The 12,996-nt window shown below is 42.6% G+C and overlaps 1 protein-coding gene across 1 annotated transcript in view; it reads right to left on the bottom strand.

Moving 5' to 3' along the window:
* Window positions 1–12,996, bottom strand: part of FRMD4B (FERM domain containing 4B) — a 198,742-nt gene that overhangs the window by 139,999 nt on the left and 45,747 nt on the right. Inside the window, exon 2 of the mRNA XM_068981787.1 lies at window positions 2,340–2,405. Within this exon, the coding sequence (XP_068837888.1) occupies window positions 2,340–2,405 (66 nt within the window). The remainder of the gene's footprint in view (window positions 1–2,339; window positions 2,406–12,996) is intronic.

Raw genomic sequence — 12,996 nt, 5'->3', positions numbered from 1 at the left:
ATTTTTCCTCCAAGGTAAAAGTGTATTTATTAATGCATTGTTGTTTCAGAAAAAAATGCTCTTTTATAAACAGTATGGCGCTAGTGATCAAGACAAAGAATGTTAACCACTGCCTAGGCTGTAGGAATAATTCTGCTTGGTGACGGTCAACTAAAGAGGCCCAAGATCCAAGGCTGAGGGGTCACAGAGAAAATTAACAACAACAAAAAAGCAACAAAACAGGAATAGTAACCATTTATTGTACTGAACTTCTTCTATCCATGATTTCATTTTAATCCTTACAATGAGCCTATGAAATAGGAGTCCTTTCCATTTCATAGATGTGCCAACAAAAGCCAAGAGCAGCCAAGAATCTTATTTGATGTTCCACTTATGGAGCAGGTTTGAACCCAGTTCTGTCTGATTCCAAGGACTAAGCTTTTCATTTCTCTCCAGAGATGGAGTAACTGCATCCACTGTGCAGATCATTATCACTAGTACTTACTGGGCACCTCCTTAGAAGAACAACCCAGTCTGTGAGCTTTTGGGAAGCACAGGCTCTGGTGGGTAAGAAGATGGTTTGGAATCAGCCAGAAAGTCCAGAGTGAGAGCGGATGGTGGATTTGTAGGGACTGGGGAAGGAAAAAGGGATCTGTGGGGAGGCATTCTAGATGGATTTTTCTCGAACTTTCAGCCACACAGTTTAGGACTCACTACGGTAGTTTGAGAGTTGGATATTTGTTGTTGGGGAAGAAAGAATTGGGGATGTTTATTGTTGGCAAAGAAAAGAAGAAAGAAAGAAAAAAAAAAGGAAAAGAGAAAAGAAGAGAAATAGGGAGAAATCTAGACCAAAAGATCTACTCTGGTGAAACTGTTACTGACTGTACTATTTTTGTTCTAATTGAAGCCTGTACATAGTGGACTGGACACAAGCCTCAGAAAGGAGAAGAATTTAGGTTTGGTCAAGGGAGGGCATTCTTGTCACAGCTGTAGGTGTGGCTGTCAGCAGGCTCTTCCATGATTTTTTAAGGCTATGAGTCCAGGGACTTCCCTGGCGGTCCCATGTTTAATACTCTGTGGTCCCACTGCAGAGGGTGTTGGTTCTATCCCTGGCTGGGGAATTAAGAGCCCAGTGCTTGGCAGCCAAAAAGTAAAACGAACAACAGAAAAAAGAATCTGGGTCTAGAGTGTTGGGTGAATAAAGAGAGAAGCATCAATAATTAAGATACCGTCATTCATATAGCTCCATGTGTTTTACAGAGATTTCATTCACATATATAATCTAGTTTGATGTTTTTTAATTTTATTGAAAAATGCTTGATTTAAAACGTGTTAATTTCTACTACAAAGTGACTCAGTTATACATATATTCTTTTTTCGTATTTTTTTCCCATTGTGGTTTATCACAGGATATTGAACATAGTTGCCTGTGCTATACAGTAGGCCTTTGTTTATCCATCCTATATCTACTAGTTTACATCTGCTAATCCTGAGCTCCCAAGCAGACTCACAGACATAGGGAACAAACTTGTGGTTGACAAGGGGGAGGAGGTATGGGAGGGAAGGATTGGGAGTTTGGGATTAATCTAGTTTCATTTTAACCATAATTTCTGAGAGGAAGATGAGTCAGTCTTAACCCCAGCTCACAGCCATTGTAAATGAGTATTTAACTTAGACCATGCCATGTGGCAGGGGAAGCAGCAGAATGCAGTCTTAGCTCATAAAAACCCTTTCTGGGGGGCTTCCCTGGTGGCTCGGAGGTAAAGAATCTGCCTGCCAGTGCAGGAGACACAGGTTCGGTCACTCTCCAGGAGGATCCCGCAAGCCACAGGCAACTAAGCCCTGTGCCACAACTGCTGAGCCTGTGCTCTAGAGCTCAGGAGCTACAATCACTGAGCCCGCATGCCCTAAAGCTCGTGCTCTGCAACCAGAGAAGCCACGAGAAGCTTCTCATCGCGGCGGGAAGCCCGCACACCGCACCTAGAGAGTGGCCCCTGCTTGCCACTAGAGAAGAGCCCATGGAGCAGCGAAGACCAAGCACAGCCAAAAATAATAATCTAAAAAAAACCCTTTCTGGGAAGCATTATGGTCAGCGATTGACCAACAAGAGGTAATTCAAAGAGATCGAGTCACTTGCCCAGGGTCAAACAGCTACTGAGTGTCAAAGCTGAGACTGGAATCCACACATCTCTGAATCCTGTCGCCAGGCTATAGTTACTCTTAAATACAGGCAGGTATTGGCTTTGAAGCCCCTGCAAACAATTCTGTGTCACTGGTTCTGAGGCGCAGATAAGCCAGCAGGCCCCCCCGAGGCTCACAGAGGGAAGCCGGATGCGCTGTCCCCGGGTGGCAACACCTACCTGAACCAGCAGCTCCAGTCTCCGGTCATCCAGGAGGCACACCTGGCAGTGCCTGCCTTCCGTCATCTGCGGGGACAAGACAGCAAGAGGGGTATCAGGCTGGGCACCCTCGAGCTCGATTTGCCGTTTCTCTACATGTGATGTGCTTGGCCTAAAAATGCCATGAGCTGTGGTAATCATCAGTTTCGGTCATCATAAACAGATTTATTATACGGTATCAACTCTTTGATTTTTTTGTTTTAGCTCTTAGACATAAAAGAGAAAAGAATGAAAAGCAAAGACCACTCAATGTGTTGAAAATATAATACCTACATGGCACGTACAAAATTTAACTACGAAAAGCAGGTTTCCTGCCCAGAGGAAACAACTATATTTCTCCTTGAATCAGTATTTTATTTTTCAAATGAAAATAGTTTTATTCATTAGTGTCTTTCAATAAACACAATACATGCATAATGTATTTGACAAACAAATTTGTCATATTTGACATAATGTATTTGACAAATGAAACTCAAGTTAAAAAGTGAAGTCTCCAGTTTTGAAATTTTGGTTCCCCTTTGTAATATATCACTACTGTAATTGATAGTTAAGAATAGTTAAGATACCCAGTTAAGAACAGCTTGATGTACAAACTACTAATTATATTTAATTTTTTATCACTTATAATTGCAACATAAGGAAATTATTTCTTGTAAAATATTTAAACAATGCATAAAATGCAAAGATCCTCTTTGATTACCAAAAGCTCCAAACCATTCTACCTGCACAAATTACCACTCTGTCAGTTTGAGGCAAATCCTCACAGACCATCTTTACATGGATTTTCAGATATACACATGTACATGTTAAAAACACATCAGTTCAGTTCAGTCACTCATCGTGTCTGACTCTTTGCGACCCCATGGACTGCAGCATCCCAGACTTCCCTGTCCATCACCAACTCCCGGAGTTCACTCAAACCCACATCCATTGAGTCGGTGATGTCATCCAGCCACCTCATCCTCTGTCGTCCCCTTCTCCTCCTGCCTTCAATCTTTCCCAGATATGGGTTAAAAACATTATTTTAATACTGTTAAATTAGACACATTGTTCTGAAATGAAGCAGGTACTCTTAATATTTGTATGTGTGTATGAGACTGTGGTATCTGTGTCGTATCTGGTATCTGTGTATATGAATATTTATATGTGTGAGGTTCTTTTTCAGTTCAAGTAGAACGGCTACACTCACTGTTTGCCCTTTGCTTTTTTAATTCAATATTTCTCAGAAATCTTTCCAATATCAACACATATAGACCAACCTCTTCTTCATAAAAGGCCTATAGTATCAAATCATTTGTGCAGATATATAATAATTCAATGAGTGTCCTGTTGAGAAACACTTAGGTTGTTTTCTGCCTTTTGCTGTCATAAGCAATGTCATCATAAATTTTGCACATCTAGCTTTGTCCATGGATGTAGAACTGCTGGGTCACTTTTGAAAAGCAAGCACAGCACTTTGTCTCTCAGCTGTTGTACAAAATTCTAAGACCCTGGGAATTCCCTGGTGGTCCAGTGATTAGGACCTATGCTTTCACTGCTGTGGGCCCAGGTTCAGTCCCTGGTACTGGAACTAAAATCCTGCAAGCCATGTGGCTTGGCCAAACACAAAATGAAGCAAAACTGTAAGACCTGGAAACTCAGATACATATAATCCAATTTAAAAATGAAAATCGCCTCCATTACTGAGCAGCAACTACATACTCAGCGTTGCTCGAAGTGCTTTTATAATATTATCTCTGAGTTCCCTAGTCACCATCTGAGCTTGGTGTTATTATCCCCAGTTCAACAGATGAGAAAATTGAGGCTCAGAGTGGGATAGGCCATGTGAAAGATACTAATTATAGTACTGTACTTACATTTTTAAAAAATTGGGGTATAGTTGCTCTACAATGTTATGTGAGTTTCTGCTGTACAATGAAGTGGATCAATTATATGTATATATACATCCCCTCCCTTTTGGAAGACTTCCCTGGTGGCTCAGACGGTAAAGCGTCTGGCGACAATGCGGGAGACCCGGGTTTGATCCCCGGGTCGGGAAGATCTCCTGGAGAAGGAAATGGCAACCCACTCCAGTATTCTCGCCTGGAAAATCCCATGGACAGAGGAGCCTCTTAGGCTGCAATCCAAGTCTAGAAGTAGCTCAGTTGGTTAGATGGTGGCATTATGGAGATGTGGCCCATAAGAACTTTGGAAATAGCGCTAAGAGGTAAGTGAGTAAGTTCTACGTTGTCTCATTTCCCCTGATTATGTCCTTAAATCTGCAAAGCTAAGTCTTTGGTGGCAAGAGGAAAGGAAACATATCTTTGTTTTAGGCACTAAGGTGGGAACATCATGGAAACTATCTCATTAAAACTCCACAATATGACAACACCCCCATTTTACAGACAAAGAAACCAAGGTACAGAGTTTAAGGTGAATTATTCAAATTTGCCTGGGCAAGAAAAAACCAAGTTAAAATTTGAATTAATGTCTAAATGAATAAAAAAAAAAGTCATCTTTTTTTCCTACTGTTCTACAGGGCTTCCCAGCTAGTGCTAGTGGTAAAGAATCTGCCTACCAACGCAGGAGACATAAGAGATGTGGGTTCAATCCCTGGGTTAGAAAGATCCCCTTGAGGTGGGCATGGTAACCCAATCCAGTATTCTTGTCTGGAGAATCCCATGGGCAGAGGAACCTGGTGGGCTACAGTCCATGGGGTCGCAAAGAGTAGGACACAACTGAAGCAATTTAGCAACAATACACTCACTATAGGAGGAAATAAATCAATGTTTCAGTTTAACTCATTTGATCTCTTTTTAAAACCCGCAAGCAAACCCAAAGCACATGCCCCAGAGAACAATATAAAAAAAATAATACTCAAAAGATCAACGGAAACAATATGAATCCATTAAGGAATATGTCAAAACTCATAAAATATTACAAAGCACTCTGTTGCTGCATGACCCAAATGAATTTATTTCCTGATTAAAAAAAACCAAAAAAACAAAAAAACACTTCTCTTTTCAGTTTTTCTTTGGATCCCCCTTGATTTAGGTCAATGTATCTTTTGTCAATACATTATTTTATCTCAGAGAATAGTAAATATTTTTTAGGTGTATCTGGCCATCTCATGATAGACATAGGGAGTGGTGCCCATGTTTGTACAACTTGGTTGTAACCCTTTAGCCTTAGTTGATTGAGGAGAAAGACAGCTGACCTAAGGTGGGCCAATCAGAACCTCAGTCCAGGGAATCTGGAATTGAGTCTGAGTGGATGAAAATGTGGTGGTTGTGGGGCAGCCACTATCTGCAGCATGTAGAGAAAAAGGAAAACCAGCTGCAGGGAGAATGAAGGAGACAGGTAACTAGAAGGAGGCAAGAGAAAATCACACAGCCTGAGGAAAAGCTTGAGAGTTGCTGTCAGAGTTCCTAGTGTCTCTCCAGTGACGTCTAGCCTGTTCCACTGGTCTAGGTGAATCCTTATTCTTTTTTTAAAAAAATTTATTTCTTTATTGAAGTGTGGCTGATTTGCAATATTGAGTTAATTTCTGTTGTACAGCAAAGTGACTCAGTTATACATATGCATACATTCTTAATTATATTCTTTTCCATTGTGGTTTATCCAGAATCCTTGTTCTTGAGTTCCATAAAATATCCCTGTATTCCTTTGATAAATCCACTTCCCCTATGCCCCTCTCTTAAGCTCCCTTGAGTTGGAGCCTGCTTATTGAAACTAAAAGCATGTTCACAAGACACCACAAGTATCTATACTTTGTGCTAAGTCGCTTCAGTCATGCCTGACTCTGTGTGACCCCATGGACTGTAGCCCACCAGGCTCCCCTGTCCATGGGATTCTCCAGGCAAGAACACTGGAGTGGGTTGCCATGTCCTCCTCCAGGGGATCTTGCCGACCGAGAGATCGAACCCGTGTTTCTTAGGTCTATCTGCCCTGGCAGGTGAGTTCTTTAAAGATGCCAGAGAATGGACTCCCCAGATGATGTCATTAATATGGTAAAATTACTCAAATTACTGATGCTCTCATCAAAGACAATACAACAGCTGGTGGGCAGTGGAAAGGACTTAACAAATACCCACCATGTGATGTGAGGATACACACACACAAGCTAGATGGAGAAGGGCAGTGCAGACGAACTGGGGAGATGCTGCTACAGTTTTATGTCCACACTGGCATGTCCCAGCCCTGGCACATCTGAGCCCACAAGCCTAAGCCCTTTCCTATGTGGGAGGATGGCTTCTCTGGGAGGTCAAAGGGCTGATTTGATCATCGGTAACAACAGAAAAACCTGGCTGGTATAAGCTCTTTTATATAAAATGGATAAACACCAAGGTGCTACTGTATAGCACAGGGAACTATACTCAATATCCTACAAGAAACCGTAATATTCTAAAAAGAATATTTAGAAAAGAATATTCTTTCCTTTAGCAAGAATATTTAGAAAAGAATATTCTAAAAGAATGTAAATATATGTGTAACGGAATCACTTTACTGTATAGCAGAAATTAACACAACACTGTAGATCAGTACATCAAACCATACATTAACAAAATAAATAGAGTGGAAAAAAAAAAAAAAAGAAAAACCTGCCCTGGTCACTTACTTAAATCAAAGGTTGAGAGGTGACGGGATGTATTTTGTTGGTCAAAACAATGCTTATGAATAAATCTCAGTTGATGACACTAGAAATTAGGATATGCCACTTAATAAAATTTTAGATGGTAAGATCCAGAAACTGTGGGATGGATCTCCTTCACAGCTACAGGGTGAGGCTGAGCAGCGCCCTCTGAAGATGGCGTTTGTGGCCTCTGGTTCACACATGTGTATTACGTGCCAGGTTCCTGGGAGTCCTGTTATGTGAATACGCAAACCACATTCAAGTACACTGGATGAGAGGGAAGAGACACAACCAAACGTCCAGGAAGGGCCTGGCATGCACGGGGCAAAGGGTGTGACACCTGACCCTCATTAACATACAGTATCTCAAAATAAATGACCCAAAGTCAGGTAGTCCTAATTCAGAGCTTCCAGCGTAACAGGGTTTCTAAGAGAGTTTAGGGGGATACAAATTTGAAATCCAAGCTACATGTGAACCAAAGTGTTTCTGTGTGATCACAAGAGAAAAATAGGAGAGGCTGCAGAATAAGAAAAAAAAATTCATGTTTTCTTCTTTAAAGAAAAAAAATTACTATTTCAGTCTCTACACAAGCCTATGAAGGGGGAATCTCATTTAAGCACCAGGAACCTGAGGCCTGAGAAATGATGCAACTTGTATAACTGTTCTAAGCCAGACTTGGGCTCAAAATTGTACTTTATCTCTTACTTTATCTCTTACTATCTATATTACCTTTAAAAAAGTTACTCAGTCTTTCCAAACCACAGAAGCAACATCCTGACAGTTTTTAATCTGACACTCTTGAGAGTAAAATATTCTGCTTCTGAGAACCACAATTATTATAGTCCCCACACACTTCAAAATTAGCAAGCAAACAGCTAAACTTTTCTGTAATCCATTTATCCTCCCTTTATTAAAACAAAAAACTTTTTAATAGGAAGAATGTTATCAACCCATTTTAAAGAAGATAAATGACAGGTGAAGTTTAAAAAGCACATGGTAGAAACATTCTCTAGAGCTGATGGAGCAGAAATAAAGTAAAAGAGAGAAGACAGTTAGTTTCTGTGTCCTTCTGTGTCCCTGTCACTGGGCTAAGCATTTTAATAAACACACTAACACCACCACTAACAAACTCTTTGTACATTCCAGGCACTGCACTAAGCACTTTACACATATGAACATATTCAACCCTCATGACACTCGCACAAGGCAGTAATCTCATCTCCCAATAACACAGGGGAAGGAGGTTACTAGGGTGATTATAAATAACAGGATTCATAAACAGCAGAACTAGACCCATACCCAAAGCTCAAGCTCTTAACTACTTAGCTACCCACAAGGTACTCCCTACGCTATAAAGTGACAAATTGTAGGAAAGCCTTCCCACGCAGCACATTTTCAGGAGAGGAGATAAGTGGGTAGAAAAGAGAAAACAATGCATTGTAAAGCAGGTATGAAAAACCATCTCAGTTCCAGGGCAGAATCATTTGACTAGAAGCAGTTAGAATCATAGAACTTAGACTCTTAGAAGAGATCTAATCTCCACTGCTTATTTGGAATATGGGGAAATTAAGGACAGATGTGCCCAGTACCACACAGGGAGTCAGTATGAGCCCCAGGATTAAAATACAGGACTCTGGAATCTAAAAAATAAAAGCAATTAGTCAATAATAATAATAAAAAAGGAACAGACTCACAGATATAGAGAACAAAGTGGGGAGGGGAGAGCGGCAAGGCAGGGTAGGGGACTCAGAGGCACAAACTACTAGGTATAAAACAAATACGCTATAAGGATATATTATACAGCACAAGGAGTATAGCCAATGTTTTATAATAACTTTAAATGCAGTAAAATCTTGAAAAATTTTGAGACACTATGTTGTACAGCTGAAACTTATATAATAAAACTCAGGTCTCTGTCTTTCAGGCCAGACAGAGCACACACGGGGAGTATGAGGTTACTCAGCTGCTAAACAACACTTTACACAAATGTACTTCCCCCCTCCAACAGATGGATTTAAAAAGAAAAAAATTTAAAAACTACTGTAACCATTAAAAAGAAAAAGCCTGGGCATTTCTTCTTTATTTTCAAATATGACTCCCACTAAAGCTTTCTCTTCTAATGTCATCCACAGGAGTCATATGTGAAGGGAGCTGTTAGGGTCACAATAATTATACTGACACATTCAAATCACCCCGGAGCCCCATAGGGACCACTGGAGCAGTTTCAGATTTGACCCCAACACAGCGACAGCCAACAGCAACAATGCTTCCCGTGGAATAGAAACACATGTATGAAAAAGTTTCTCTTGACACCCACCCAGACTGGATATCCCTCCCACCACCCCTTCCTTCCTTCAACCTCAGCAGTTTGGAGGTTAAAATCGTGCATGTTGGATTAAAACTCCCACCTCAGTGGCTGCCCTGCACTTGCTCCCCAGCTGATAAAGCAGGTCCTCAGAGGCTAAGTGCTGAGTGCTGGTGGAAAGACCTCCATCTGCTTAGTGGTAAATGAGGAAGATCAGAAGGGAAGTGAGAACCGGCCACAGGCCAGACCTCTGGCTTCCTGGGGCGCCCTGGATGTGCAGCCCGTAGTGGGATTCAAGTCTGCGAGAACCTCCCCCTACCAAATCCCAATCTCACTACCTGATTTAGAACATGAGAGCGGAGAGTCAGAAAAACAGAAACAAGCAGAAACAACAACAAAACCCCCTCCAAACAAACCTAAGGGCAAGTCAAGACAGGGCATGGTAGGATCATTCCTAATGACTGGGGGCAGCTTAGAAAGCAACAGGACGTATCAATTACAAAAATAAAATAAAATTTAAAAATAAAAAATAAAAACATAAAAGACCAGAACCCCAGCCTACTTTGGTTTTGCTTTAGTAGCTCTTTGGAACACGGAAATGTAAAACCGTGGTAAGGAAGCAACAAGCTTCATTTCCTCTCTCTCATTCCCTTTTGACCTTTACTGAAAGTTCAGCAAAAGAGGACCTGTCTCATTGAAATGACTCCTCAAGATGTGTTGTGGGGTGACGGATCTAGAGTCTAGTCCACCATCATCTCTTACCTGGATGTGGGTAAAATCAGCTACCTAATCGGGATTCATTCTTTTAAGTCCAGTCTCCCTACGGTCTTGTGAGTGATCTCCCTTCACTCCCTGCTTAAAAACACCCAAAAGCTCCGCCAGCAGTGCAGTGGAGAATCCAGCTCCTTGCCTCACTGACACTGTCCACGGAACCTGACCCCCCACCCTCTCTAACTTCATTTACAACCCACCTGCCTTGACTTGACACACCAGTCACACTGACCTTCTTTTCTTCCTCAGAACCAAGGCTTGTTCCTACTTTGAGACCCAGTATACACTGTTCTCTCTGTCTGGAACACTCTTGCCCCAGATGATGGCATGACTGGGTGCTTTTGCATCTTTCAGATGTTAAATCAAATGCCAGCATCTTCAAGGGGCCTTCCCTGTCCTCAGTGTAAAGCGTGGACACTGTCTCTCATACCACATTGCTGTGGGATGAGAGACAACATACCAGAAAAGAAATATTTTGTTGTTGTTTGTTTATTCTTCTCTGAACGTTGATTCCACGGGAGAGGCCCTGGTTGATGTGTCCACCACTGTATCCCCAAGGCCTGGAACAGTGCCCGGCACGTGGTAAGAAAGTGGACAATACATCTCTGCTCAGGGAAGGGCTGCTTTAACTGGTCCGAGTCTAGATGCAGCTACCAATGAAATTGGTTCACAAATGATTTAAACATGTAGAGCATAATGCAAATTGAGGACGCTCCAAAAACACCGCCCAAGCCTTGACCAGACAGACAAACACATACAAAAAAACAAAAACAAGCTTTCCACCCAGAGAACAAGGTGTGCTATTAATTCCTCATGAGATGAGATATCTTGGAGGAAATGGAGAGACCGAAAAGGGACGTATCTGGGACGTTCTTACTTTAGGATCTATTGAGTGGATGGAGTTTTAGATTTCACGCACATGATGTCAACCTCAGCTGAACAGGGTCCCTTTATACCGTCTCTGGGTGCTGAGTGAATATAAGCTATTGACACTCTCGTTCAGAGAATGGCCTAGACTGACACAGACGTCGCCAATGCCAGTCAGCTGCAATTTCCCTTAAGGTCTTTCAAGACGGTGCCTGCCCTCCCAGCATGCAGTCCCTGGGGACTTCTTTTTTCAGTATCAATCACCCATTCTCTTAGCTTCGAGGAAGCACGCAGGACATGTCACACGAGCGCTAAGCAGTTCACGTGGGTACCGTCTTTTTTTCATGCTGTAAACAACCCTTGGAAGTGAGAAGTTTTCCTGTTGAGATTTTGTAGGTGGCAAAACTGAAGGGCAGAGATGTTGAGTAACTCGTCTCGGGTCAAGATGCTGTGTGACCTGGGGCAGAATCTCGGGACCATTAGTTCTATCAAAGTAGGACTCCTGGGAGTCTCCCGCAGTTCACTGGGACCAGAGTAGGCAAAGGAGAGACAGTGAGGAAGGAAGAAGCACAGGTAGCATAAAAGAAGCAGAGGAAGAAAGGAAAATGGGCGGGGGTTGGGGGGGTGAAAAAGAAGGGGTGAATTCCCTTAACCAAGGAGGAATAATCTGCTTTAGGAAAAATACTAAGAAGTAATGGCTGCTGTGGCCAGCTCTTTCCAGAGAGCTTTCTTTTCTCTACGTGGGCCATTTACATTCTCTCGTAACAACACTGTGAGGTAGATTCCAATCCTTTATCACTCTGGTGAGAAAACTGAGGCTCAGAGAAGGTTACTGATGGACCCCAGCCCACAAGGTTACAGAGCCAGGAAGAGGCGGCTCACGCTTATGCTCAGTCGTACCCAACTCTTTGCGACCCCATGGACTGTGTGTAGCCCGCCAGGCTCCTCTGTCTGTGAGATTATCCTGGCAAGAATAATCCACTGGAGTGCATTGCCATTTCCTCCTCCAGGGGATCTTCCTGACCCAGGGATTGAACCTGTTTCTCCTGTGGCTCCTGCACTGGCAGGTGGGTTCTTTACCACTGAGGCCCCTGGGAAGCCCAGGAAAAGGTGGAATAGGACATCAATGCAGGCATCTGACTCCATGGTCCATGCCCTGCACTGCTGGATCACACTACTTCTGTTACAAGCTGTGGTGCTAGTGGTAAAGAACCCCCCTGCCAATGCAAGAGTGCAGGAGACACGAGTTCAGTCTCCAGGTTGGGAAGTTAATACCCAGGAGAAATGGCAACCCACTCCAGTATTCTCGCCTGAAGAATTCCATGGACAGAGGAGCCTGGCAGGCTATAGTCCACGGGGTCGCAAAGAGTTAGACATGACTGAGCATCCACAATTATTAGTCTTATACATTAAATCACATGCGGCTGAGGCATTTTACATATCATCTTGATCATTATGCATCACACTATTCTGGAAGAGCTTGATCTAGATCCACCAAATTACAGCTGCCTGGTTCCAGCCACTATCTGAAAGCAAGGTCAGAGGTGTGCAAAAAGTTTTTGCAATCACCATTCCTTGGCTATCTCTTGCAGTTGCCAAAACGGCTTCTCTGTGCTTGTTAATGATTTTCAGTGACTACCAGGATGGAGTCAACTCCCACCTCTTGTGCCGCTGGTTCTGTCCTAACTTATGTGAACACTCTGGGTACAGGATGATTATTCATGGGTTAGGTGGCTGCCTGGGCCTGACTCCATTATTCTGGGCTTAAGAATGCAGTCCAGCACACAGCGCAGTTGATTCAGGGTAGAGAAACTCTGCAGCATGTGTTCATTCATTCACTCAACCAATATTCAGCACTTCCTAAATGCAAGCACTATTCTGGGTACTAAGATACCCATAAATGAGATTCACAGGACACTGTCTCTGAAGCTTGTCTCACAGTGTGATTTCTCAACACTGGCACCATTGACATTTGACGCTGGACAATTCTTTGTTGTGGGGTCTACCCCCATGCACTGTAGGATTTTTAGCAGCCTCCCTGGCCTCAACCCACTAGATGCCAG

The sequence above is a fragment of the Capricornis sumatraensis genome, chromosome 10, assembly GCF_032405125.1.
Source record: "Capricornis sumatraensis isolate serow.1 chromosome 10, serow.2, whole genome shotgun sequence".
Lineage (NCBI taxonomy): Eukaryota > Metazoa > Chordata > Mammalia > Artiodactyla > Bovidae > Capricornis > Capricornis sumatraensis.
Note: the sequence above shows the minus strand (reverse complement) of the source record. Positions and strands in the feature narration are given on the sequence as shown.